This window comes from Nerophis ophidion, linkage group LG23, assembly GCF_033978795.1.
Source record: "Nerophis ophidion isolate RoL-2023_Sa linkage group LG23, RoL_Noph_v1.0, whole genome shotgun sequence".
NCBI lineage: Eukaryota > Metazoa > Chordata > Actinopteri > Syngnathiformes > Syngnathidae > Nerophis > Nerophis ophidion.
The window spans coordinates 36,204,770-36,232,246 of record NC_084633.1 but is presented as its reverse complement, the minus strand read 5'-3'; the positions used below and the strand labels follow the sequence as shown (position 1 = coordinate 36,232,246).

Sequence of the window (27,477 nt, the reverse complement as noted above, 5' to 3'; positions counted from 1 at the left end):
TTAAATATTTTAGTTATAAATAAATAAATGGGTTGTACTTGTATAGCGCTTTTCTACCTTCAAGGTACTCAAAGCGCTTTGACACTACTTCCACATTTACCCATTCACACACACATTCACACACTGATGGAGGGAGCTGCCATGCAAGGCACCAACCAGCACCCATCAGGAGCAAGGGTGAAGTGTCTTGCTCAGGACACAACGGACGTGACGAGGTTGGTACTAGGTGGGAATTGAACCAGGGACGCTCGGGTTGCGCACGGCCACTCTCCCCACTGCCCCACGCCGTTAAAAAAGTTAAAAAATAATCGAATAAAATGCATGAATAAATAGCATTTACTGTTAGAAGCGGCCCTCAATAACTGGTCTAGTGGGTGTGGCCTAAATATTGGGACATTAGTTGCAATCAGGTTCCAGCACAAAGAGGACACAAATCCCCAATTTTTTTAATAATTGCATTTTATTAATTGAAAACAAGAACCAAAAAAAAAAAAAAAAAAAAATAAAAAAAAATTTGCAAATAAAAAAAAAAGCGAAACCAAAACAGTATCATTAGGTAAGACGAGGCGAGAGACACTTAAATAAGAAGAGTTCCATGGAGGCGAGGACTAAGGTGAAGGCGAGGTGAGGACTATTATGTACACCATTTCTCACTGCTGGGGGGGGGCACGGACACACCAGAGAGAAAGGCACTATCCAGAGAGAACAACAAAACAATGGCCATCCAAATCTTTGACCAACAAACAAAAAAAAAAAAAAAAGGAAAAAAGTGCTTGACAGAAAACGGGAACCACAGACTTGAAGATGAAACAGACAATCTGTCACTTGTTGGAAGTGTTGACGCCTGATGATGCAATCTCAGGACATTACAGCGTGGATTGACCATCACTCACCTGGGCATACATTCCGCCGCCCTGCTCAACATGGCCGCCACAAAAACGGCATGCGGCCACTTTTTTTTGGACAAGATGGCCGACCTGTGACAGCTGCTTCCTGGTAAGTTCGCTTCTTCTGGGGAAAAAAAGCGTGGCTGTGAGATCTGCCAGCTGGAAAGTGGAAGGACCAAGGTTGGAGTCTGCAAGATCATTTCCAAAAGAAATAATAATAGCATGTGTGAGGAAGGAAACAAACATAGAAATATAGAATATCTTTTCTTCAAAAAAGTGGATTCTCTCTATACTTGATTTCTTTGTACAGCCAATCACGTGGAAGCTTGCTCCCCTTCTTTCTGGACATTTTTTTTTTTTTCCTCTTTTAAAAGCGCTGCTTCTTGATGCTTTTCTGTTTTCATTAAAAGAACATGCGGCGACGGGAAAGACGAGACAAGAATGTTAAGAAGTAGGCAGAAGTTGCTGTGGGTGACTTTCGCACTTTTCCCCCTCCGAGGCAGTTCCCATCCTCACCACAGCACTTCTGTCCTCTTTCACTTTCACTTTTCTTCCCGTGGGGCGGGGGCGGGTGGGGGGGTGCTGATGAGAGCTAGAATGAGGGGTGACGGCGGCGAGGGTTTCACATGTTCCGGTTGACGGGCGTGACGTAGTTGCGGGGGAACATCCCCGTCTGGCCGTGGCAGCCTCCTTTCCACCAGTTGAGGTCGGAGTTGTCCAGCACTTGGATGAAGTCGCCGCGGCGGAAACCCAACTCTCCTTCCTCCTGCGGGTCGAAGTCGAAGAGCGCCTGCACGTATGTGGGATGCTGCGGGGGGGAGAAAGGTTAGCCCAGGTGATAGCAAAGACAAAGACAAAGGCAAAGCGACATGAAGGACAACAAACTTGACATCCTTCATCACGCCAACCTAAACTAGTCACAGGGTCAATATTAACATAAACCAACAGCAGTCAAGTTGTCACCTTGTGTAAATGAATGTTAAATAAAAAGAGAATACAACAAATCTTTTTCAACTTATATTCAATTGAATAGACTGCAAAGACAAGATATTTAGGGTCCGCAATGGGCCAAGGACCCTATAGAAACTGGTGCGTTTTATTATTATTCTTTATTATTACTATTCCGCCGCCTCTTTGAACTGTCATTTGACCCCCTGAACATGCTTCAAAACTCACCAAATTTCACACACTTATCAGAACTGGCGAAAATTGCCATCTAGTAAAAAAACCAACCCCCATAGCTCAGTTGGTAGAGTGGCCGTGCCAGCAACTTGAGGGTTGCAGGTTCGATTCCTGCTTTCGCCATCCTAGTCACTGCCGTTGTGTCCTTGAGCAAGACACTTTACCCACCTGCTCCCAGTGCCACCCACACTGGTTTAAAGGTAACTTAGATATTGGTTTTCACTATGTAAAGCGCTTTGAGTCACTAGAGAAAAAGCGCTATATAAAATAAAAAAATAAAAAAAAATGCGCTCTATTGCCCCCAAGGAAAAAAACAAAACAGACTGCTTTTAACTTCCGTTAGTAATGTTGTAGAGACATGAAACAAAAACCTCTATGTAGGGCTAACTTAGACCTAGATTTGATAATTTTACTTTATACGGCAAAAAACTGAAATTTTGCAAAAAGTCATTCAAAGCAAAATTTTTGCAAAAAATTCTATTTTTGCCTCTTTGAGCTGTAATTTGACCCACTTAAAATGCTTCAAAACTCACCAAACTTGGCACACACATCAGGACTGTCGAAAATTGCGATTTAATAAAAAAACCAAACCCCAAAACTCAAAAATGCGCTCTAGCGCAATTTTTGAATAAAACAGAAAAAAATGCTCCTAGGAAGAAAACAGACAAAACTGATTGTAACTTCCGTTAGCAATATTGGAGAGACCTGAAACAAAAACTTCTATGTAGGTCTCACTTAGACCTACATTTTAATAAATAACATCCTTCAGCAAAAATCAACAGGAAGTTAAAAATTACCCCTTCAAAATAAAAGTTTTGTAAACACCCATCACCTTTTTTCAAACGTTATCTCCTCTGAGCACGTTTGTCGTTTCGGCTTCAAACTCGCACAGGAGAGAGTTTGAACCCTGCTGATTAAAAGTTATCGAAAGAGTTTTGATTAGTGCTCCGGTTTGGATTTTACGCGCCTTCAAAAAACCCCTGTGCAAATTTTCCTAAAAAATGTCATTTTTGCCTCTTTGAGCTGTAATTTGACCCCCTTAAAATGCTTTAAAGTGCAAGTTATAGCTCTACTATGCAAAGCGAAAGCTATTTATCAACAACATCCAGAAACGCCGATCTGTATTTTGACCCCCTTAACATACTTCAAAACTCACCAAATTTTACACACACATCAAGACTGGCGAAAATTGCCATCTAATAAAAAAACAAACCCCTAAAGTCAAAATTGCGCTCTAGCGCCCCCTAGGGAAAAACCCCTGACAAAACTGCTTGTAAATTCTGTTGGGAATTTCGTAGAGATATGAAACAAAAACCACTATGTAGGTGTGACTAAGACCAGGGCTTGAGTCACGGCGGCAACAGCCAAAGCGGACCCGACCAACGCTGCTTGCAGCTTCAATTCATGTTGGAACTCGTACACTTTGTTATTGTTTTCTGCAAATATTAGCTCATTTGGAATGTGATGCCTGCAACAAGTTTCAAAAAAGCTGGCACAGGTGGCAAAAAAAAAGAGTGAGAAAGTTGAGGAATGCTCATCAAAGACTTATTTGGAACGGGCTAATTGAGAACAGGTGGGTGCCAAAAGCAGCTTCCATGAAATGCTCACTCATTCACAAACCAGGACGGGGGTCACCGCTTTGTCAACAAATGCCTGAGCAAATTGTTGAAGAACAACATTTCTCGAGCAGCTGTTGCAAGAAATTTAGGGATTTCGCCATCCACGCTCCGTAATATCATCAAAAGGTTCAGAGAATGTGGAGAAATCACTGCAAGTAAGCCATGGTATTACGCACCTTCCATCCTTCAGCTGCTACTGCATCAAAAAGCCACATCGGTGTGTAAAGGATATCACCACATGGGCTCAGGAACACTTCAGAAAACCACTGTCAGTAACTACTAGGGGGGTAACGGTACACACAAATTTCGGTTCGGTACGTACCTCGGTTTAGAGGTCACGGTTCGGTTCATTTTCGGTACAGTAAGAAATCAACAAAATATACATTTTTGGGTTATTTATTTACCAAATTTGTAAACAATGGCTTTATCCTTTTAACACTGGGAACACTATAATAATTCTGCCCACGTTAATCCACATTAAACTGCCTCAAGTTGTTGCTTTGATTTAATAAAATGAAAAAAACTTTCTTCTACATATAAAAAGTTTAACATTAAACAGTTTCCATTGAAACATTTTAATGTCAACTCATCATGCTTAATTTATTACAGCATTTGGGAAGCCTGTAGTTGCCTTTTATTATGTAAATGTTGTATTTTTATCAACATGTGATAGCAGGGACCCTGCTATTCAAAACTAGGCTGCTACATTACTAATGATTCATGTTTAGTATAATTTGGGTAGAGTCCGCTCCTCCCCTGCTAGACGAATATCTGCTCGACGCTAAAGCATTGACTACATTGCTCTGAAGTCTGAATACGCAGTGGTGATTGGCTGTTACATCGCTCTGAATACGCACTGCTGATTGGCTTTGTATGCAACCAATCAGATGGTTGTGTGGGCGGGACAATGAGGCAGGGACAGAGGCAGAAAGCAGAGCAGCTTGTGAAGACTTCTGCTTCCGAACTTGTTCGGTACGCCCGCGTGCCGAACCGAAACCCCCGTACCGAAACGGTTCGATATGAATACACGTACCGTTACACCCCTAGTAACTACAGTTTGTCGCTACATCTGTAAGTGCAAGTTAAAACTCTACTATGCAAAGCCAAAGCCATTTATCAACAACACCCAGGAACGCTGCCGGCTTCACTGGGCCCGAGCTCATCTGAGATGGACTGATGCAAAGTGGAGAAGTGTTCTGTGGTCTGAAAAGTCCACATTTCAAATAGTTTTTGGAAACTGTGGATGTCGGGAAAAGAACCATCCGGATTGTTGAAGGTGCAAAGTGTAAAAGGCAGCATGTGTGATGGTATGGGGATGTATTAGTGGCCAAGGCATGGCTAACTTACACATCTGTGAAGGCACCGTCAATGCTGAAAGGTACATACAACTTTTAGAGCAACATTTAGGTACCGTTATCATGGACGCCCCTGCTTATATCAGCAAAAGGATGCCAAGCCATGTGTTACAAAAGCGTGGCTTCATTGTAAAAGAGTGCGGGAATTAGACTGGCCTGCCTGTAGTCCAGACAGTGAAAATGTGTGAAGGCTAAAATATGAGGCAGGAGACTGTTGAACAACTTAAGCTGTACATCAAGCAAGAATGGGAAAGAATTCCACTTCAAAAATGTGTCTCCTCAGTTCCCAAACCTTTACTGAGTGTTGTTAAAAGGAAAGGCCATGTAACACACTGGTAAAAATGCCCCGTGACTACTTTTTTTGCAATGTGTTGCTGCCATTCAATTCTAACTTCATGATTATTTGCAGAAAAACAAAGTTTGTCAGTGTGAAGATGAAATATATTGTCTTTGCAGTCTATTCAATTGAATATAAGTTGAAAAGGATTTGTTGTATTCTCTTTTTATTTACCATTTACACAACCTGACAATTTCACTAGTTTTGTACAACATTAAAGGGAAACTGCACTTTTTGGGGAGAGTTTTCCTCTTTTTATGCATTCTAACAAGTAAAATAGGGCAAATCCAAGGTGATTAACAATGTCCTCTACAGCCCTCCATGAATATTAGCAACATTGTTGCTACACAAACTTGTGAGAGCTAACGAGCTTCTGTTGCTACATTGTTGACATACTGAGCTGCTGCATCGCCTCCGAGCTAGTAAAAGTCCATTCCAGGGTACAGATCATGCATCTCACCTGGAGAGCAGAAGGTTGTGGACGTAAATGGAGAAGTCGGTCAACTTTGACATCCAACTCGGACACGGAGATGGCGAGAAACACTCGAATAGACACTTTTTTTAAACCTATCTAAGGATGATGAATAATTATTCAGCTAAACTGGAAGCTACAGTGCACCCAGAAAGTATTCACACTGCTTAATTTTTCCCCACATTTTGATGTTAAAGCTTTATTCCAAAATGGAAAAAAATATTTTTAATCCTCAAAATTCTACAAACAATACCCCATAATGACAATGTAAAACATTTATTTTTGCAAACTGGAAAATACAGTGCATCCAGGAAGTATTCACAGTGCTTAATTTTTCCCCACATTTTGTTGTTAAAGCTTTATTTCAAAATGGAAAAAAAAATTTTTTAATCCTCAAAATTCAACACACAATACCCCATGACAATGTAAAACATTTGTTTTTGCAAATTCATTAGAAAATTAAAAAACTACAAATGTCACAAGTATTTTAGCCTTTGTTGATGCACCTTTCGCAGCAATTCCAGTCTCATGCAAGTCTTTTAACATTTTCCCCAAAAATTACCGCTTTTCCCGAAATTTCCATTGAAAAGAATAGGAATTTTTTTCAAAGTTCCACAACTCCCACATTTTTACCCGATTCAAACCGTTTCAACGTCAAAATATTCCGCCTGTTGAGAAATTGTGTGTCATCCTTAAACAATTTAAAAAAAAAGTCCCTGATTTCCAAGAATTCCCAGTTTTCAGGGAAAATTTCCCCAGTCAAAATGAATTGTCCATTTATCAAAGTTACACAATACCCACATTTTTACCCGATTCAAACCGTTCCAACGTCAAAATATTCCGCCTGTTGAGGAATTCTGTGTCATCCTTAAACAATTAAAAAAAAAGTCCCTGATTTCCGAAAATTCCCAGTTTTCAGGGAAATTTTCCCCATTCAAAATTAATTGTCCATTTATCAAAGTTCCACAATTCCCACATTTTTACCATCGTCAAACCGTTTCAACTTCAAAATATTCCGCCTGTTGAGAAATTGTGTGTCATCCTTAAACAATTTAAAAAAAAGTCCCTGATTTCCAAGAATTCCCAGTTTTCAGGGAAAATTTCCCCAGTCAAAATGAATTGTCCATTTATCAAAGTTACACAATACCCACATTTTTACCCGATTCAAACCGTTCCAACGTCAAAATATTCCGCCTGTTGAGGAATTCTGTGTCATCCTTAAACAATTAAAAAAAAAGTCCCTGATTTCCGAAAATTCCCAGTTTTCAGGGAAATTTTCCCCATTCAAAATTAATTGTCCATATATCAAAGTTCCACAATTCCCACATTTTTACCATCGTCAAACCGTTTCAACTTCAAAATATTCCGCCTGTTGAGAAATTGTGTGTCATCCTTAAACAATTTAAAAAAAAGTCCCTGATTTCAAAGAATTCCCAGTTTTCAGGGAAAATTTCCCCAGTCAAAATGAATTGTCCATTTATCAAAGTTACACAATACCCACATTTTTACCCGATTCAAACCGTTCCAACGTCAAAATATTCCGCCTGTTGAGGAATTCTGTGTCATCCTTAAACAATTAAAAAAAAAAGTCCCTGATTTCCGAAAATTCCCAGTTTTCAGGGAAATTTTCCCCATTCAAAATTAATTGTCCATTTATCAAAGTTCCACAATTCCCACATTTTTACCATCGTCAAACCGTTTCGACTTCAAAATATTCCGCCTGTTGAGAAATTGTGTGTCATCCTTAAACAATTTTTAAAAAGTCCCTGATTCCCAAGAATTCCCAGTTTTCAGGGAAAATTTCCCCAGTCAAAATGAATTGTCGATTTATCAAAGTTACACAATACCCACATTTTTACCCGATTCAAACCGTTCCAACGTCAAAATATTCCGCCTGTTGAGGAATTCTGTGTCATCCTTAAACAATTAAAAAAAAAGTCCCTGATTTCCAAGAATTCCCAGTTTTCAGGGAAATTTTCCCAATTCAAAATTAATTGTCCATTTATCAAAGTTCCACAATTCCCACATTTTTACCATCGTCAAACCGTTTCGACTTCAAAATATTCCGCCTGTTGAGAAATTGTGTGTCATCCTTAAACAATTTTAAAAAAGTCCCTGATTTCCAAGAATTCCCAGTTTTCAGGGAAAATTTCCCCAGTCAAAATGAATTGTCCATTTATCAAAGTTACACAATACCCACATTTTTACCCGATTCAAACCGTTCCAACGTCAAAATATTCCGCCTGTTGAGGAATTCTGTGTCATCCTTAAACAATTAAAAAAAAAAAAGTCCCTGATTTCCGAAAATTCCCAGTTTTCAGGGAAATTTTCCCCATTCAAAATTAATTGTCCATTTATCAAAGTTCCATAATACCCACATTTTTACCCGATTCAAACCATTCGATCGTCAAAATATTCCGCCTGTTGAGGAATTGTGTGTCATCCTTCAACAATTTAAAAAAAGTCCCTGATTTCCAAGAATTCCCAGTTTTCAGGGAAAATTTCCCCAGTCAAAATGAATTGTCCATTTATCAAAGTTACACAATACCCACATTTTTACCCGATTCAAACCGTTCCAACGTCAAAATATTCCGCCTGTTGAGGAATTCTGTGTCATCCTTAAACAATTAAAAAAAAAGTCCCTGATTTCCGAAAATTCCCAGTTTTCAGGGAAATTTTCCCCATTCAAAATTAATTGTCCATTTATCAAAGTTCCACAATTCCCACATTTTTACCATCGTCAAACCGTTTCAACTTCAAAATATTCCGCCTGTTGAGAAATTGTGTGTCATCCTTAAACAATTTAAAAAAAAGTCCCTGATTTCCAAGAATTCCCAGTTTTCAGGGAAAATTTCCCCAGTCAAAATGAATTGTCCATTTATCAAAGTTACACAATACCCACATTTTTACCCGATTCAAACCGTTCCAACGTCAAAATATTCCGCCTGTTGAGGAATTCTGTGTCATCCTTAAACAATTAAAAAAAAGTCCCTGATTTCCGAAAATTCCCAGTTTTCAGGGAAATTTTCCCCATTCAAAATTAATTGTCCATATATCAAAGTTCCACAATTCCCACATTTTTACCATCGTCAAACCGTTTCAACTTCAAAATATTCCGCCTGTTGAGAAATTGTGTGTCATCCTTAAACAATTTAAAAAAAAGTCCCTGATTTCAAAGAATTCCCAGTTTTCAGGGAAAATTTCCCCAGTCAAAATGAATTGTCCATTTATCAAAGTTACACAATACCCACATTTTTACCCGATTCAAACCGTTCCAACGTCAAAATATTCCGCCTGTTGAGGAATTCTGTGTCATCCTTAAACAATTAAAAAAAAAAGTCCCTGATTTCCGAAAATTCCCAGTTTTCAGGGAAATTTTCCCCATTCAAAATTAATTGTCCATTTATCAAAGTTCCACAATTCCCACATTTTTACCATCGTCAAACCGTTTCGACTTCAAAATATTCCGCCTGTTGAGAAATTGTGTGTCATCCTTAAACAATTTTTAAAAAGTCCCTGATTCCCAAGAATTCCCAGTTTTCAGGGAAAATTTCCCCAGTCAAAATGAATTGTCGATTTATCAAAGTTACACAATACCCACATTTTTACCCGATTCAAACCGTTCCAACGTCAAAATATTCCGCCTGTTGAGGAATTCTGTGTCATCCTTAAACAATTAAAAAAAAAGTCCCTGATTTCCAAGAATTCCCAGTTTTCAGGGAAATTTTCCCAATTCAAAATTAATTGTCCATTTATCAAAGTTCCACAATTCCCACATTTTTACCATCGTCAAACCGTTTCGACTTCAAAATATTCCGCCTGTTGAGAAATTGTGTGTCATCCTTAAACAATTTTAAAAAAGTCCCTGATTTCCAAGAATTCCCAGTTTTCAGGGAAAATTTCCCCAGTCAAAATGAATTGTCCATTTATCAAAGTTACACAATACCCACATTTTTACCCGATTCAAACCGTTCCAACGTCAAAATATTCCGCCTGTTGAGGAATTCTGTGTCATCCTTAAACAATTAAAAAAAAAAAAGTCCCTGATTTCCGAAAATTCCCAGTTTTCAGGGAAATTTTCCCCATTCAAAATTAATTGTCCATTTATCAAAGTTCCATAATACCCACATTTTTACCCGATTCAAACCATTCGATCGTCAAAATATTCCGCCTGTTGAGGAATTGTGTGTCATCCTTCAACAATTTAAAAAAAGTCCCTGATTTCCAAGAATTCCCAGTTTTCAGGGAAATTTTCCCCATTCAAAATTAATTGTCCATTTATCAAAGTTCCACAATTCCCACATTTTTACCATCATCAAACAGTTTCGACTTCAAAATATTCCGCCTGTTGAGAAATTGTGTCATCCTCAAAGAATTAAAAAAAAGTCCCTGATTTCCAAGAATTCCCAGTTTTCAGGGAAATTTTCCCCAATCAAAATGAATTGTCCATTTATCAAAGTTCCACAATACCCACATTTTTACCCGATTCAAACCGTTCCAACGTCAAAATATTCCGCCTGTGGAGGAATTCTGTGTCATCCTTAAACAATTAAAAAAAAAAGGCCCTGATTTCCAAGAATTCCCAGTTTTCAGGGAAATTTTCCCCAGTCAAAATGAATTGTCCATTTATCAAAGTTCCACAATATACCCACATTTTTATCCGATTCAAACCGTTCCAACGTCAAAATATTCCGCCTGTTGAGGAATTCTGTGTCATCCTTAAACAATTTTTAAAAAGTCCCTGATTTCCAAGAATGATCAGTTTTCAGGGAAATTTTCCCCATTCAAAATGAATTGTCCATTTATCAAAGTTCCACAATACCCACATTTTTACCCGATTCAAACCGTTCCAACTTCAAAATATTCCGCCTGTTGAGGAAGGGTGTGCTCTCCTTCAATAATAATAAAAAAAACATCCCGATTTCCAAGAATTCCCAGTTTTCAGGGACATTTTCCCTATTCAAAATGAAATGCCATTTTTCGACCAAATAAAAAAATTCCACCTTCAACACATTCCACTCATCCAACTAATACTTTTCCAAGTTCCATACGTAATTCCATTTTTCCTGGAATTCAAACTCTTCAACATTCCAACTATTCTTGCCGGGAAATGCTTTATTCTATTTATTTAACTTCTTCTTCTCCAGATTTTGGCGCGGTCTAACTTCCACATTTTTCACCTAATTCAAACCGTTCCAATTTCAAAATGTTCAGCCTATATTCAGGAATCGTGGGCTTTCCCTTGACAAATTCCAAAAATTACCAGATTTCCCTGAATTCCAGGACGATTTCCCCATTCAAAATGAACTGTCCATTTTTCAAACATCCACCATTTCCACATTTTTTAACCGATTCAAACCATTCCACCTTCAACACATTCCACCATCCTGGAAATTCAAACTAGCATTTTTTCAAGTTAAATATTTTTTCCAGGAATTCCCTTTTTTTCCTGGTGGCGACTCTTTCACATTTTTCAACCCACTTCAACCGTTCCACCGTCAAAACATTCCTCTTAATCAGGACAAAAAACTAAGTTGGATTATAAACTGGAAAAATGTATGGTTTTCCCCAAACTCCTGGAATTCCTTAATACCATTTCTCAATTAAAAATGTTACTACTTGAACATTTCTCGACCGATTTGGAAAAAATCCAACATCGACCATTTCAACTCATTCAAAAAATGCAAGTCTTTTAACATTTTCCAAAAAATTCCCGCTATTCCCAAAATTCCCATTGAAAACAATGGGACATTTTTCAAGGTTCCACAGTTCCCACATTTTTAATCCAATTCAAACCATTCCAACTTCAAAATATTCTGCCTGTTAAGGAATTGTGTGCTCTACTTCAGCAATTTCAAAAAATTTACGGACTTCCAAGAAATCCCAGTTTTCAGGGAAATGTTCCCCATTCAAAATGAATTGTCCATTTTTCAAAGTTCCACAATTCCCACATTTTTACCATCATCAAACCGTTCCAACGTCAAAATATTCCGCCTGTTGAGGAATTCTGTGTCATCCTTAAACAATTTAAAAAAAAGTCCCTGATTTCCAAGAATTCCCAGTTTTCAGGGAAATTTTCCCCATTCAAAATTAATTGTCCATTTATCAAAGTTCCACAATTCCCACATTTTTACCATCGTCAAACCGTTTCGACTTCAAAATATTCCGCCTGTTGAGAAATTGTGTGTCATCCTTAAACAATTTAAAAAAAGTCCCTGATTTCCAAGAATTAACCAGTTTTCAGGGAAATTTTCCCCAATCAAAATGAATTATCCATTTATCAAAGTTCCACAATACCCACATTTTTACCCGATTCAAACCGTTCAAATGTCAAAATATTCCGCCTGTTGAGGAATTCTGTGTCATCCTTAAACAATTAAAAAAAAAAAAAGTCCCTGATTTCCGAAAATTCCCAGTTTTCAGGGAAAATTTCCCCATTCAAAATGAATTGTCCATTTATCAAAGTTCCATAATACCCACATTTTTACCCGATTCAAACCATTCGAACGTCAAAATATTCCGCCTGTTGAGGAATTGTGTGTCATCCTTCAACAATTTAAAAAAAGTCCCTGATTTCCAAGAATTCACAGTTTTCAGGGAAATTTTCCCCATTCAAAATTAATTGTCCATTTATCAAAGTTCCACAATTCCCACATTTTTACCATCATCAAACAGTTTCGACTTCAAAATATTCCGCCTGTTGAGAAATTGTGTCATCCTCAAAGAATTAAAAAAAAGTCCCTGATTTCCAAGAATTCCCAGTTTTCAGGGAAATTTTCCCCAGTCAAAATGAATTGTCCATTTATCAAAGTTCCACAATACCCACATTTTTACCCGATTCAAACCGTTCCAACTTCAAAATATTCCGCCTGTTTAGGAAGGGTGTGCTCTCCTTCAATAATAATAAAAAAACATCCCAATTTCCAAGAATTCCCAGTTTTCAGGGACATTTTCCCTATTCAAAATGAAATGCCATTTTTCGAACAAATAAAACAATTCCACCTTCAACACATTCCACTCATCCAACTAATACTTTCCCAAGTTCCAAACGTAATTCCATTTTTCCTGGAATTCAAACTCTTCAACATTCCAACTATTCTTGCCGGGAAATGCTTTATTCTATTTATTTAAGTTTTTCTTCTCCAGATTTTGGTGCGGTCTAACTTCCACATTTTTCACCTAATTCAAACCGTTCCAATTTCAAAATGTTCAGCCTATATTCAGGAATCGTGGGCTTTCCCTTGACAAATTCCAAAAATTACCAGATTTCCCTGAATTCCAGGACGATTTCCCCATTCAAAATGAACTGTCCATTTTTCAAACATCCACCATTTCCACATTTTTTAACCGATTCAAACCATTCCACCTTCAACACATTCCACCATCCTGGAAATTCAAACTAGCATTTTTTCAAGTTAAATATTTTTTCCAGGAATTCCTTTTTTTTCCTGGTGGCGACTCTTTCACATTTTTCAACCCACTTCAACCGTTCCACCGTCAAAACATTCCTCTTAATCAGGACAAAAAACTAAGTTGGATTTTAAACTGGAAAAATGTATGGTTTTCCCCAAACTCCTGGAATTCCTTAATACCATTTCTCAATTAAAAATGTTACTACTTGAACATTTCTCGACCGATTTGGAAAAAATCCAACATCGACCATTTCAACTCATTCAAAAAATGCAAGTCTTTTAACATTTTCCCAAAAATTCCCGCTTTTCCCAAAATTCCCATTGAAAACAATGGGACATTTTTCAAGGTTCCACAGTTCCCACATGTTTAATCCAATTCAAACCATTCCAACTTCAAAATATTCTGCCTGTTAAGGAATTGTGTGCTCTACTTCAGCAATTTCAAAAAATTTACGGACTTCCAAGAAATCCCAGTTTTCAGGGAAATTTTCCCCATTCAAAATTAATTGTCCAATTTTTAAACTTACACAATTCCCACATTTTTACCATCATCAAACCGTTTCAACTTCAAAATATTCAGCCTGTTGAGGAAAGTAGGCTCTCCAACAATTTAAAAAAATTCTCGGATTTCCAAGAATTCCCAGTTTTCAGGGACATTTTCCCCATTCAAAATTAATTGTCCAATTTTTCAACTTACACAATTCCCACATTTTTCAACGGATTGAAATAATTCCACCTTCAACACATTCCCCTCATCCAACTAAAACTTTCCCAAGTTCCAAACCTACTTCATTTTTTCCTGGAAATTCAAACTCTTCAACATTCAAACTATTCTTGCTACATTCAGTCACCGTTTCAGTTCAACTCCACCTTCAGGAATTGCCTCATGGAGTTGGTATATGATTTTATTTTGTTTTGCAATAAAGCTGTGACATAAAATGTGTAAAAAGTGAAGCGCTGTGAATACTTTCTGAATGCACTGTACCAACGTCCCTCTAGCAGACACTGTACAGTAAGTGATCGTTCTATTACACTCGTAGTTTGTATATCTTGTTTGGCACTTAGCAATACTTCTACATGATGTAAGTGTATCACTAGAACTGCATCTGTTGAGCACACTTCTTCTAAAACTTGTAGACCGTCCTCCCTATATTCAGGTTCATAAACTGAAGTTTCTGGATCATCACTTGTCCCAAAGTGACCGTTGTTGTCTCTCATGAAGTCTGCCGGGATTAGTAGTCTTGTTGTTGAAGGAAAAGCATAGGTATGCTTGAAATGATCAAAATATGTGAATAGTACATGTGGTCATGAATGTTATTACATGTATACTTACAGCATGTAAGTATACATGATGGAGGTTTTTGGACTATTTTAGAGCGCTTTATAGGTAAAATTGAGCAACTCTTACTGGCTTCATTGTTAGAGGACTTTTGCTAATGTTTATTTATGGGTTACAAACATAAAAAAAAGGAAAACATTTGTGTTACAAAAGGATTGTGAATGAAAAAAGTTGCAGTTCCCCTTGAAAATACTGCCAAACCCTCCTAGGAATGTTCCACTCAGGCTTTTCTGCCGCCAATTGCCATCATCCACCTTTGATATCAGATGATAGCGCTTACATGTACAACAATTCATCCCCCGGTTTGTAGGGTGTTCCTTTAGTTGTTTTATTTAGTAGAAAACAAGCAAATAACATAAAACATATATTTAGAGGTCATTTAAAATAGCAACTGTCTGGCTTAAAAACACTAAAATAAATGTATAAACTCTGGTGCTGGACGATTTGGACCAAAACTGATACCGCAGTATTTTTGATCTGAATGGTGGTATACAGTATGTACTAAAGGTTGAACGGTACACAAAAATCTCGGTTCGGTACGTACCTCAGTTTAGATGTCATGGTTCGGTTAATTTTCGGTACAGTAAGAAAACAAGAAAATATAATTTTTGGGGTTATTTATTTACCAAATTAGTAAACACTGGCTTCATCCTTTTAACGTAGGGAACACTAATAATTCTGCCCAAAAATAGAAATAGCCCTGTGTGTGTTCCAATTCAATTACTTAGTGTCTCTGGATCTTTAAAGGGGAACATTATCACCAAACCTATGTAAGCGTCAATATATACCTTGATGTTGCAGAAAAAAGACCATGTATTTTTTTAACCGATTTCCGAACTCTAAATGGGTGAATTTTGGCAAATTAAACGCCTTTTTGTTTATCGGTCTCGTAGCAATGACGTCAGAACGTGACGTCACCGAGGTAATACACCCGCCATTTTCATTTTCAACACATTACAAACACTGTGACTCAGCTCTGTTATTTTCTGTTTTTTCCACTATTTTTTGGAACTTTGGAGACATCATGCCTCGTCGGTGTGTTGTCGGAGGGTGTAACAACACTAACAGGGAGGGATTCAAGTTGCACCACTGGCTCGAAGATGCTAAAGTGTCTGCCACCAGACCCCCATTGAATGTGCCAGAGTGTCTCCACATTTGACCGGCGATGCTAAGACAGACATGGCACAGAGATGTATGGATAACCTGCAGATGCATTTGCAACCATTAAGTCAACTAAATCACAAAGGTGAGTTTTGTTGATGTTGTTGACTTATGTGCTAATCAGACATATTTGGTAGCAGCATGACTGCCAGCTAATCGATGCTAACATGCTATGCTAATCGATGCTAACATGCTATTTACGCTAGCTGTATGTACATTTGAAACTAGATACCCACATTTAATGCGAAACAAACACTTACCAATCGACGGATTTAAGTTGCTCCAGTGTCACAAGATGCGAAAGTCCTGATCGTTTGGTCCGCACATTTTACCGGCGATGCTAATAAGGCAGCCATGCTATGGCCCCACTTCATTAGGTACACCCACGCTATGGCCGAATAGCGTCAATAGCTATTCGCTCAATAGCTTCAGTTTCTTCTTCAATTTCGTTTTCGCTATCTGCCTCCATACTCCGACCATCTGTTTCAATACATGCGTAATCTGTTGAAACGCTTAAGCCGCTGAAATCCGAGTTTGAATCCGAGCTAATGTCGCTATATCTTGCTGTGGTAACCGCCATGTTGTTCGTATTGGCAGCACTGTATGACGTCACAGGGAAATGGATAGTGTTTTCGAAGATAGCGAAAATAAGGCACTTTAAAGCTTTATTTAGGGATATTCCGGGAGGTGTAAAATTTTGAAAAAAACTTCGGAAAATAAAACAAGCCACTGGGAACTGATTTTTATTGTTTTTAACCCTTTTGAAATTGTGATAATGTTCCCCTTTAAATCTCAGCTCAGATAATACAGTTCTTGGGGAGTAAAGCAAGTGCTGTGGTTAAGGGTGAATATGTGTTCAGAATTGGCTCTCAGACAGAACAGGTGGGGAGGATCCTGGCTGGAATCCCCCAAGAACGATCCCTGGACTAGATGCTTTTTTTTCCTTAGCTCGCCATCATAAAGCGAAGCCTGGCCTGTGTAAGAACCAGGACCATCCTTATAAATCCATGTGTACACCAGATTTGGGCAAATTACGGCCCGTTAAGATTTTCAATCTGGCCCCCCAGACATTCCCAAATATTTGTTTAGATCTTTAAAGGGGAACATTATCACAATTTCTGAAGGGTTAAAACCAATAAAAATCAGTTCCCATTGGCTCATTTTATTTTTCGAAGTTTTTCTCAAAATTTTACCCATCACGCAATATCCTGAAAAACAGCTTCAAAGTGCCTAATCTTAACCGTCGTTATATCCACCCGTCCATTATCCTGTGACGTCACAGCGTGACCACACAGAAACAAACATGGCGGGTAGCACAGAAAGTTATAGCGATATTAGCTCGGATTCAGACTCGGATTTCCGTGGCGTAAGCGATTCAACAGATTACGCATGTATTGAAACGGATGGTTGGAGTGTGGAGGCAGGTAGCGAAAACGAAATTTAAGAAGAAACTGAAGCTATTGAGCCATATCACGACAGACAGCGGCATGGGAGGAAGTGAGGACGAATTCGGCGATCACCTTCTAACCAACGATTGGTATGTGTTTGTTTGGCATTAAATGTGGGTGGAGGGAAAGGCTGGATGCAAATATAGCTACAAATGAGGCATAATGACGCAATATGTACATACAGCTAGCCTAAATAGCATGTTAGCATCGATTAGCTTGCAGTCATGCCGTGACCAATTATGTCTGATTAGCACACGCCACATAAGTCAATAACAACAAAACTAACCTTTGTGATTTCGTTGACTTTATCGTTGGAAATGCATCTGCTTTGAGTGTCGCAGGATATTTACACATTCTTGCCATCTCTGTCGTAGCATAGCTGTCGTCGGTAAAGTGTGCAGAAAAAAGGGGGACTTTCGCATCTTTTGGCAACTGGTGCAACTTGAATCCGTCTCTGTTCGTGTTGTTACACCCTCCGACAACACACCGACGAGGCATGATGTCTCCAAGGTACGGGAAAACAGTCGAAAAAACTGAAAATAACAGAGCTGATTTGACTTGGTACGTGTAATAAGATTGAGAAAATGGCGGATTGCTTCCTGTTGTGACGTCACGGGTGAAAGGTCGTTGCTCGACAGGCTATCAATTGAAAGGCAATTGAAACCCTTTTAGAGTTTCAGAACTCGGTTAAAAAAACATATGGTCTTTTTTCTGCAACATCAAGGTATATATTGACGCTTACATAGGTCTGGTGATAATGTTCCCCTTTAAGATGTAAAGTGTAGCTGCCATTATTATGTGCAGTCATGTTTTCTAATGACCATAAGTCTTCAACTATACAAAGTATTTCAATGGTTGGAATCTGCGCTTTTGCATGATATACTAGTTACTATGGTAATTAATGAGTTACTATGGTAATCTAATGAGTTACTATGGTCGTCTAAGTCACAGCAGCTGAGACGAGGCACCAAGCAGTCTGGGTGGGGAGCGTTTCCACAGAGTGTTTCTAGAGCCAGCCTGAAATGTGGGTGTCAGGGACGGACGTGGAAGGAGATTTTCACAACAAAGTTCTAAAGCTTAGTGATGTACCAGATTGTAGGTGTTTTGTTTTTTTTACCCTTCATGTTCATATTTCGCTGTGTTTGTTGCATTTTTGTTGCGTTTCACTTGATAGTAAAATATGTGGATGGAGAGGAGGTGTGTGACGCTCAATATTCAGTGTTTTATCCTTCATATATTGTAAATCCCACATTCTTTACTTTCATGTACATTCTGGGTGTCTCAGTCAGTAAAAAAAAAAAAAAAATTCCATTGCCTTTTTTAAGGCGGTTTGTAATTTTTTTTTAAATTTAATTTTTTTTTTAATTTCCCCCCACTTGTTTACCTGTATCTCAACTTCTTTGTAAGGGGCGCCGGAATTTGGCAGACCCATCATCAATCCTGTTCTGTCTCCCAGTAATGTTTGTCTGATCTTGAATGGGATTGTGCTGAAAATTTTAATTTCCCCTTGGGGATTAATAAAGTATGTCTGAAGTCTGTCTGATAACGTTTTTAGTATTCAATCAGACGTTATTGTGAGGTTTCGTATTATCCATCCATTTCCTACCGCTTATTCCCTTTGGGGCCGTGGGGGACCCTGGTGCCTATCTCAGCGACAATTGGGCGGAAGGCACACCCTGGACAAGTCGCCACCTCATCGCAGGGCCAACACAGATAGACAGACAACATTCACACACTAGGGACCATTTAGTGTTGCCAATTAACCTATCCCCAGGTGCATGTCTTTGGAGGTAGGAGGGGCCTATCCCCAGGTGCATGTCTTTGGAAGTGGGAGGGGCCTTTCCCCAGGTGCATGTCTTTAGAGGTGGGAGGGGCCTATCCCCGGATGCATGTCTTTGGAGGTGGGAGGGGCCTTTCCCCAGGTGCATATCTTTAGAGGTGGGAGGGGCCTATCCCCGGATGCATGTCTTTGGAGGTGGGAGGGGCCTTTCCCCAGGTGCATATCTTTAGAGGTGGGAGGGGCCTATCCCCGGATGCATGTCTTTGGAGGTGGGAGGGGCCTTTCCCCAGGTGCATGTCTTTGGAGGTAGGAGGGGCCTATCCCCAGGTGCATGTCTTTGGAAGTGGGAGGGGCCTTTCCCCAGGTGCATGTCTTTAGAGGTGGGAGGGGCCTATCCCCGGATGCATGTCTTTGGAGGTGGGAGGGGCCTTTCCCCAGGTGCATATCTTTAGAGGTGGGAGGGGCCTATCCCCGGATGCATGTCTTTGGAGGTGGGAGGGGCCTTTCCCCAGGTGCATATCTTTAGAGGTGGGAGGGGCCTATCCCCGGATGCATGTCTTTGGAGGTGGGAGGGGCCTATCCCCAGGTGCATGTCTTTGGAAGTGGGAGGGGCCTTTCCCCAGGTGCATGTCTTTAGAGGTGGGAGGGGCTTATCCCCGGATGCATGTCTTTGGAGGTGGGAGGGGCCTATCCCCAGGTGCATGTCTTTGGAGGTGGGAGGGGCCTATCCCCAGGTGCATGTCTTTGGAAGTGGGAGGGGCCTTTCCCCAGGTGCATGTCTTTAGAGGTGGGAGGGGCCTATCCCCAGGTGCATGTCTTTGGAAGTGGGAGGGGCCTTTCCCCAGGTGCATGTCTTTAGAGGTGGGAGGGGCCTATCCCCGGATGCATGTCTTTGGAGGTGGGAGGGGCCTTTCCCCAGGTGCATATCTTTAGAGGTGGGAGGGGCCTATCCCCGGATGCATGTCTTTGGAGGTGGGAGGGGCCTATCCCCAGGTGCATGTCTTTGGAAGTGGGAGGGGCCTTTCCCCAGGTGCATGTCTTTAGAGGTGGGAGGGGCTTATCCCCGGATGCATGTCTTTGGAGGTGGGAGGGGCCTATCCCCAGTTGCATGTGTTTGGAGGTGGGAGGGGCCTATCCCCAGTTGCATGTCTTTGGAGGTGGGAGGGGCCTATCCCCGGATGCATGTCTTTGGAGGTGGGAGGGGCCTATCCCCGGATGCATGTCTTTGGAGGTGGGAGGGGCCTATCCCCGGATGCATGTCTTTGGAGGTGGGAGGGGCCTATCCCCGGATGCATGTCTTTGGAAGTGGGAGGGGCCTATCCCCAGGTGCATGTCTTTGGAGGTGGGAGGGGCCTATCCCCGGATGCATGTCTTTGGAGGTGGGAGGGGCCTATCCCCAGGTGCATGTCTTTGGAAGTGGGAGGAAGCCGGAGTAATGGGGAGGGTTGGCAAGTATGACTGGGAGACGCAACTGCTCTGCTCCCTACGTCCGTGTACAACTCCATACAGCGGCGTTTTAAAATGTCATAAATTTTACTTTTTGAAACTGATACGGAGAATCTCGATATTACATTTTAAAGCAGGGGTAGGGAACCTATGGCTCTAGAGCCAGATGTGGGTCTTTTGATGACTGCATCTGGCTCTCTGATAAATCTGAGCTGATGTTGCTTAACATGATAAGTAATGAATAATTCCACTTGTAATCACAGTGTTAAAAATAATGTTCAAAATATAAATTATTCTCATGCATTTTTAATCCGTCCATCCGTTTTCTACCGCACCTATTCAAGAAGTTGCGTCAATGGTAAGAAGTTATATATTTATTATTGGTTAGTGTGGGGCTTGCCCTCCTGGGGGTTCTTCAGACCCCCAAGCAGCGACATGAGAGCCTGTTTCAGGGTTACAATATTGTTTAATTGTTCAATAAGTCTCTGTTGTTTTCCAGCAATTGTATTTCGAGCCCCAACCCCATCTCTCCTCCTGGCTGCTGCTTCTAAACAGAGCGACAGGTGATCAGATAACAAGGCCCAGGTGGGTCGTCTGTCCACCTGTTGCTGCAGGCCCGCAGGCCACGCCACCTCCACAGTTAGGTTCAGAATAACAATGTTATTACAAAGAATAGGAGACCTATTATACTCTAGAAATGTTGGTTTTACTTAAAATTGCAAGTGTTTAGTTGTGTTCAGTGTTAAAAAAAATATTATATGGCTCTTACGGAAATATATTTCAAAATATTTGGCTTTTTGGCTCTCTCAGCCAAAAAGGTTCCCGACCCCTGTTTTAAAGCATTAATCAGCCAATAATATCGGACTGGCGATATTATCAGACATCTCTATTCAACAATTTTAGCTTGTGGTTAGCATATTCTTCTATGGTATATAGCAGACCTGGGCATTTATTTTGATTCGGGGGCCAAATTTAGTGAAAATAATGTGTCTGGGGGGCCGGTATATCTATTATTAGAAACACTAATACAAAACCTCACAAAATGTCTGATTGAATGCTAAAAACGTTATGACAGACCGCCCTGAAAAACAGAACGGAATTTTTATTTTTTTTTACTGAATGAGACACCCAGAATGAACATGAAAGTAAAGAATGTGGGATTTAACATTTTAGCTATGAAGGATAAAACACTGAATATTGACAACACATAAACGTCACACCCCCTCTCCATCCACATATTTTACAATCTAGTGAAACACAACAAAAATGCAACAAACACAGCGAAATATGAACATGAAGGGTAAAAAATAAACCCACCAACAATCTGGTATGTCACTAAGCTTTAGAACTTTGTTGTAAAAATCTCCTTCCACGTCTGTCCCTGACACCCACATTTCAGGCTGGCTCTAGAAGACTCTGTGGAAACGCTCCCCACCCACACTGCTTGGTGCCTTGTATCAACTGCTGTACACCATAGCAACTCATCAGATTAGTAGCATACGAACTACTATATCATGCAAAAGTGCAGATTCCAACCATTGAAATACTTTGTATAGTTGAAGACTTAAAGTTATCAGAAAACATCATAATGGAAGCTACCCTTTACATTTACACTTTACCATGAATTGATTAACGTGGACCCAGAGTAAAACAAGTTGAAAAAACTTATTGGGGTGTTACCATTTAGTAGTCGTCTATACGGAATAGGTACTGTACTGTGGAATCTACTAATAAAAGTTTCAATCCATCAATGAATCTATCTTTAAGATCTAAACAAATATTTGTGAATGGCTGGCGGGCCAGATTGAAAAGCTTAACGGGCCGCATGTGGCCCCCGGGACTTATTTTGCCCAGGTCTGACCTGTACAATTTGGTCAGTGCACTAAACGTGCTTTTTATCAGTACACTCAATACACAATAGTTATTATTGGTTGAAGTCATAAACCTTGACTGAAAAATATGCCACAAAGACTGTTGTAATGAAACAATGGAATAAAGACTAATATATTTTTCCGAAACATGGACTCACCAACTCGGCTTCTACAGTCACACACAGCTTAACGACAAAAAAATCCGGCGCTTGTAGTCGGTTCTACAAAGTTAACAAATGGGCATTTAGTTTAGAGTTCCGTCAGCACAATATTCCGGGTGAAAAAGAGAATAAAAACCTACCTCGAGCAAAAATACAATTTGTCTCCTTGACTGGCCACTTCCTGCTCCCGGTTTATAAGCACAGCTGATTGGACTGCGGCGGTCACGTAACAAAGAGTATGCCAGCATGCCGTGTGTTGTGCATTGTTTACACAACGTGCGCTACGCTACTTATGTCCGTCCGTGCAGTGCGCTACTTACAAACCCCGTTTCCATATGAGTTGGGGAATTGTGTTAGATGTAAATATAAACGGAATACAATGATTTGCAAATCCTTTTCAACCCATATTCAATTGCATGCACTGCAAAAGCTCTCTCCCGGTTGCAGTTAGTCCAGAACGCGCCAACACGACTTTTAAGAGGGGCCAGGAAACGCCAGCATATAACCCCAATTCTTCAGAGTTTGCACTGGCTCCCTGTTCATTTTAGAATTGATTTTAAAACATTGCTGTTTGTTTTTAAATCTTTACATGGACTGGCACCTCAATATATCTCGGACCTCATCCAAATTTACATTCCTGCCCTCTGAGGTCCGAGAGCCAGTTCCAGCTCGTGGTGCCCAAGACCAGGCTTAAAACCAGGGGAGACAGGGCCTTCTCTGTGGTCGGCCCTAAGCTCTGGAACACTCTGCCCCTCCATGTTCAAACTGCTTCCACAGTGGAGTGTTTTAAGTCTCGTCTTAAGACCCACTTTTATTCTTTGGCTTTTAACACTACGTGAGTTGTGTGGTCCTCTGTTCTCTGTTGTCCTGTGTTTTTTATACACTTTGATTTCTATTTTACTGTTTTAATTGATTTTACCCTTTAAAATAGTTTTTAATCATATTTGTTTTTATATTGTTTTTATTGGTTTGATATTCATTTATTTTTTGTTTTTATTCAGTCATTGGTGGAGCATAATATATATATATATATATATATATATATATATATATATATATATATATATATATATATATATATACTTTTTTTAAATTTAATTTTATTTATTTATTATTATTATTTTTTTACAATTGTTTTTAACTTGGCTGTGCAGCACTTTGGAAACGTTATTGTTGTTTAAATGTGCTATATAAATAAAGTGGATTGGATTGGATTGAAAGACAAGATATTTGATGTTAAAACTCATAAACATTTTTTTTTTTTGCAAAAAATAATTAACTTAGAATTTCATGGCTGCAACACGTGCCAAAGTAGTTGGGAAAGGGCATGTTCACCACTGTGTTACATCACCTTTTCTTTCAACAACACTCAATAAACGTTTGGGAACTGAGGAAACTATTTGTTGAAGCTTTGAAAGTGGAATTCTTTCCCGTTCTTGTTTCATGTAGAGTTTCAGTCGTTCAACAGTCCGGGGTCTCCGCCGTCGTATTTTATGCTTCATAATGCGCCACACATTTTCCATGGGAGACAGGTCTGGGCTGCAGGCGGGCCAGGAAAGCACCTGCACTCTTTTTTTACGAAGCCACGCTGTTGTAACACGTGCTGAAAGTGGCTTGATATTGTCTTGCTGAAATAAGCAGGGGCGTCCATGAAAAAGACGGCGCTTAGATGGCAGCATATGGTGTTCCAAAACCTGTATGAACCTTTCCGCATTAATGGTGCCTTCACAGATGTGTAAGTTACCCATGCCTTGGGCACTAATGCACCCCCATACCATCACACATGCTGGCTTTTGAACTTTGCGTCGATAACAGTCTGGATGGTTTGCTTCCCGTCTGGTCCGGATGACACAATGTCGAATATTTCCAAAAACAATTCGAAGTGTGGACTCGTCAGACCATAGAACACTTTTCCACTTTGCATCAGTCCATCTTAGATGATCTCAGGCCCAGAGAAGCCGGCGGCGTTTCTGGATGTTGTTGATAAATGGCCTTCGCTTTGCATAGTAGAGCTTTAACTCGCGCTTACAGATGTAGCGACGGACTGTATTTAGTGGTTTTCTGAATCGTTCCTGAGCCAATGTGGTGATATCCTTTAGAGATTGATGTTGGTTTTTGATACTGTGCCGTCTGAGGGATCGAAGGTCACGGCCATGCCGCTTATGTGGAGTGATTTCTCCAGATTCTTTGAACCTTTTGATGACATTATGGAGCGTAGATGTTGAAATCCCTAAATATCTTGCAATTGCACTTTGAGAAACGTTGTTCTTAAACTGTTTGACTATTTGCTCACGCAGTTGTGGATAAAGGGGTGTACCTCGCCCCATCCTTTCTTGTGAAAGACTGAGCATTTTTTAGGAAGCTGTTTTTATACCCAATCATGGCACCGACCTTTTCCCAATTAGCCTGCACACCTGAGGGATGTTCCAAATAAGTGTTTGATGAGCATTCCTCAACTTTATCAGTATTTATTCCCACCTTTCCCAACTTCTTTGTCACATGTTGCTGGCATCAAATTCTAACGTTAATGATTAGTCTCCCCCCCCCAAAAAAAGTTTATCAGTTTGAACATCAAATACGTTGTCTTTGTAGCATATTCAACTGAATATGGGTTGAAAAGGATTTGCAAATCATTGTATTTTCTGTTCATATTTACATCCAACACAATTTCCCAACTCATATGGAAACGGGATTTGTAATATGTTTGTTTGTGTGGAAACTCGTTCGGTACACCTCCGAACTGAACCGAACCCCCCCCCGTCCGCAGCGGTTCAATACCAATACACGTACCGTTACACCCTTAATGTATACCGCTATCTTAAAAAAGTGTTTTGTTTGTTTTTCATGTTTCCATAGTTCTTTTTTCCATCAGAATTGAGTGATTCCTTCATTTTTTCCCCCACTCTACTTTATCTGAAAAGGGAGCTGATTGGTATCGGCCGATGATCGGTATTGGAATCGGCAGTACAAATCCCTGATAGGAACATCCCTCGTCGAAACCTAGCTTTGTTTATTCATCATTTCTCATCACTCTGGATGAAGCACTCCCAAATATGAGTTATTCACAGAGTTTTTTTTGGAAATAGATTAGAAATAGCAAGCAGCTGCTAAAAGAGTGAGAAACATGCTGGTTGTACGAAGACTAATAATGACATTGTAGAAGAAGAAGGAGGAAGAGCGCCGCAGGAAGTTACCGTGACAGCTGTTACCTGGTGGACCTGCTCGATGTCTCGCAAAAAGATTTGCTGATTACGGGAGACCGAGGTGGAGCGATGGTAGTCCACCAGCTCGTTGAGGGAGTTGAACTTCACCACCCACAGGAAGTACTTCCCGGCCCCGTCACGGAGAACCTTGAAGTGCTGCACGTCGTTGCCAAACCTGCACACGTGTCGGAAACAACAACACTTTCAAACTTTTGGTAGTACGTTGTACTACTAATAAGTATTCACAAATCAAAACAAATGGATAATTAATCAAATATTAACAGATATATATCATTGATATTAGGGATGTACGGTATACCAGTACTAATATAGTACCATGATACTAATTAATCATATTCGGTACTATACCGCCTCTAAAAAGTACAGTTTTTTAAACAGGTGTCGTCGTCACGTGGTGACGTTGCTGGCTTTATGAGCAGAGGAGCATGTTGGGCAGCGCACACACACAGAGTACTTACAAGCAGACAGAGTGTGTAGACAGAAAAGGGAGAATGGACGCATTTTGGTGTAAAAAAGTAAAGATAAAGGTGAAGTTATAACACTGAAACACCCTCAGGAAGAGCTGCTTTAAGACATGACTAGCTAGCTAGCAGCTAACATCCATCCATAGTGTTTTAGCTACTTCTAAATTACTAATCCTCGCTTTCATGGCGACAAAGTATGTTTCTTACAAGTAGCATTATCACTGGAGGACAAAAATAAGTTAAACAGGCTTCACTACACACCATAGGAGGACACAATAGCTCACCAGCGTCACAATGTAAACAAAACCATGGGTGAATCGACACCTGACATCCACTGTAATGATACTAAGTACAATAGCATATCAAGTCGATACTACTATGACTACATCGATATTTTTTATGTTTTCCTTTTTAAAAAAAAAATCATATTATGTTTATAAACTTAGGAAAAATGTCCCTGGACAAATGAGGACTTTAAATAGGACCAATGTATGACCAATGTATGGGTATCGGATCGATACCCAAATGTGTGGTATCATCCAAAACTAATGTCAAGTATCAAAGAAGAGAAGAATAAGTGATTATTCAATTTTAACAGAAGTGTAGATTGAAGAAGTTCAAACAGAAAATGAGCAGATATTAATAGTAAATGAACAAGTAGATTAATAATGCATTTTTACAGTTTGTCCCTCATAATGTGTACGAAATAATAGGTGTATAAATGACACAATATGTTACTGCAGACTAATTAGGAGTCTTTACCTACTACTAAAAGACAAGTTGTCTAGTATGTTCACTATTTTATTTAAGGACTAAATTACAATATTATATTTTCAACGTACCCAAAGATTTTGTGTTAAAATAAAGAAAATAAAGGCCATTTTTTTGTGGTCTCCTTTATTTAGAAAAAAATTGAAATACATTTTGGTATCAGTACCAGTACCAAAATATTAGTATCAAGACAACACTGATATAATATGCATTCATAGCTGCCAACACTTGGTGTTTGCAACCTAGCACATTTAACCAAATCTGCACAGTTTTATTAGTTTATAACATCAACAAATGAACATGACACATTTGGCAACTGCATGACTAAAATTCAGCGATACAGTCGAATAATTTCACCTGTTTGTACACAGCCAGCCAGACAGAGTAGGTACTATAGTTGTAACAACACACATGACGTGCTGCATGTATCATGATCAATATATTATAGTGCTTCGCGTGATGGACAGTTGTCTGTCTAGTCCAGCTTGTTGGAGGATGTTATTTAAAGTTTACTTTGGGTAAGCACTCTATTTATGTCTGCATAGCTT

At 39.7% G+C, this 27,477-nt stretch overlaps 1 protein-coding gene across 2 annotated transcripts in view; it reads right to left on the bottom strand.

Annotated features, from left to right (window-relative positions):
* Window positions 1-1,184: 1,184 nt before the first annotated feature.
* Window positions 1,185-27,477, bottom strand: part of grb2b (growth factor receptor-bound protein 2b) — a 131,107-nt gene continuing 104,814 nt past the window's right edge. The window contains exons 5-6 of one of the 2 annotated variants that reach the window (XM_061884276.1): window positions 25,665-25,848; window positions 1,185-1,695 (exon numbers count right to left, since the gene is read on the bottom strand). In XM_061884276.1, the coding sequence (XP_061740260.1) occupies window positions 1,510-1,695; window positions 25,665-25,848 (370 nt within the window). In that variant the 3' untranslated portion in view covers window positions 1,185-1,509. The remainder of the gene's footprint in view (window positions 1,696-25,664; window positions 25,849-27,477) is intronic. The other variant, XM_061884277.1, reaches the window with a different exon arrangement.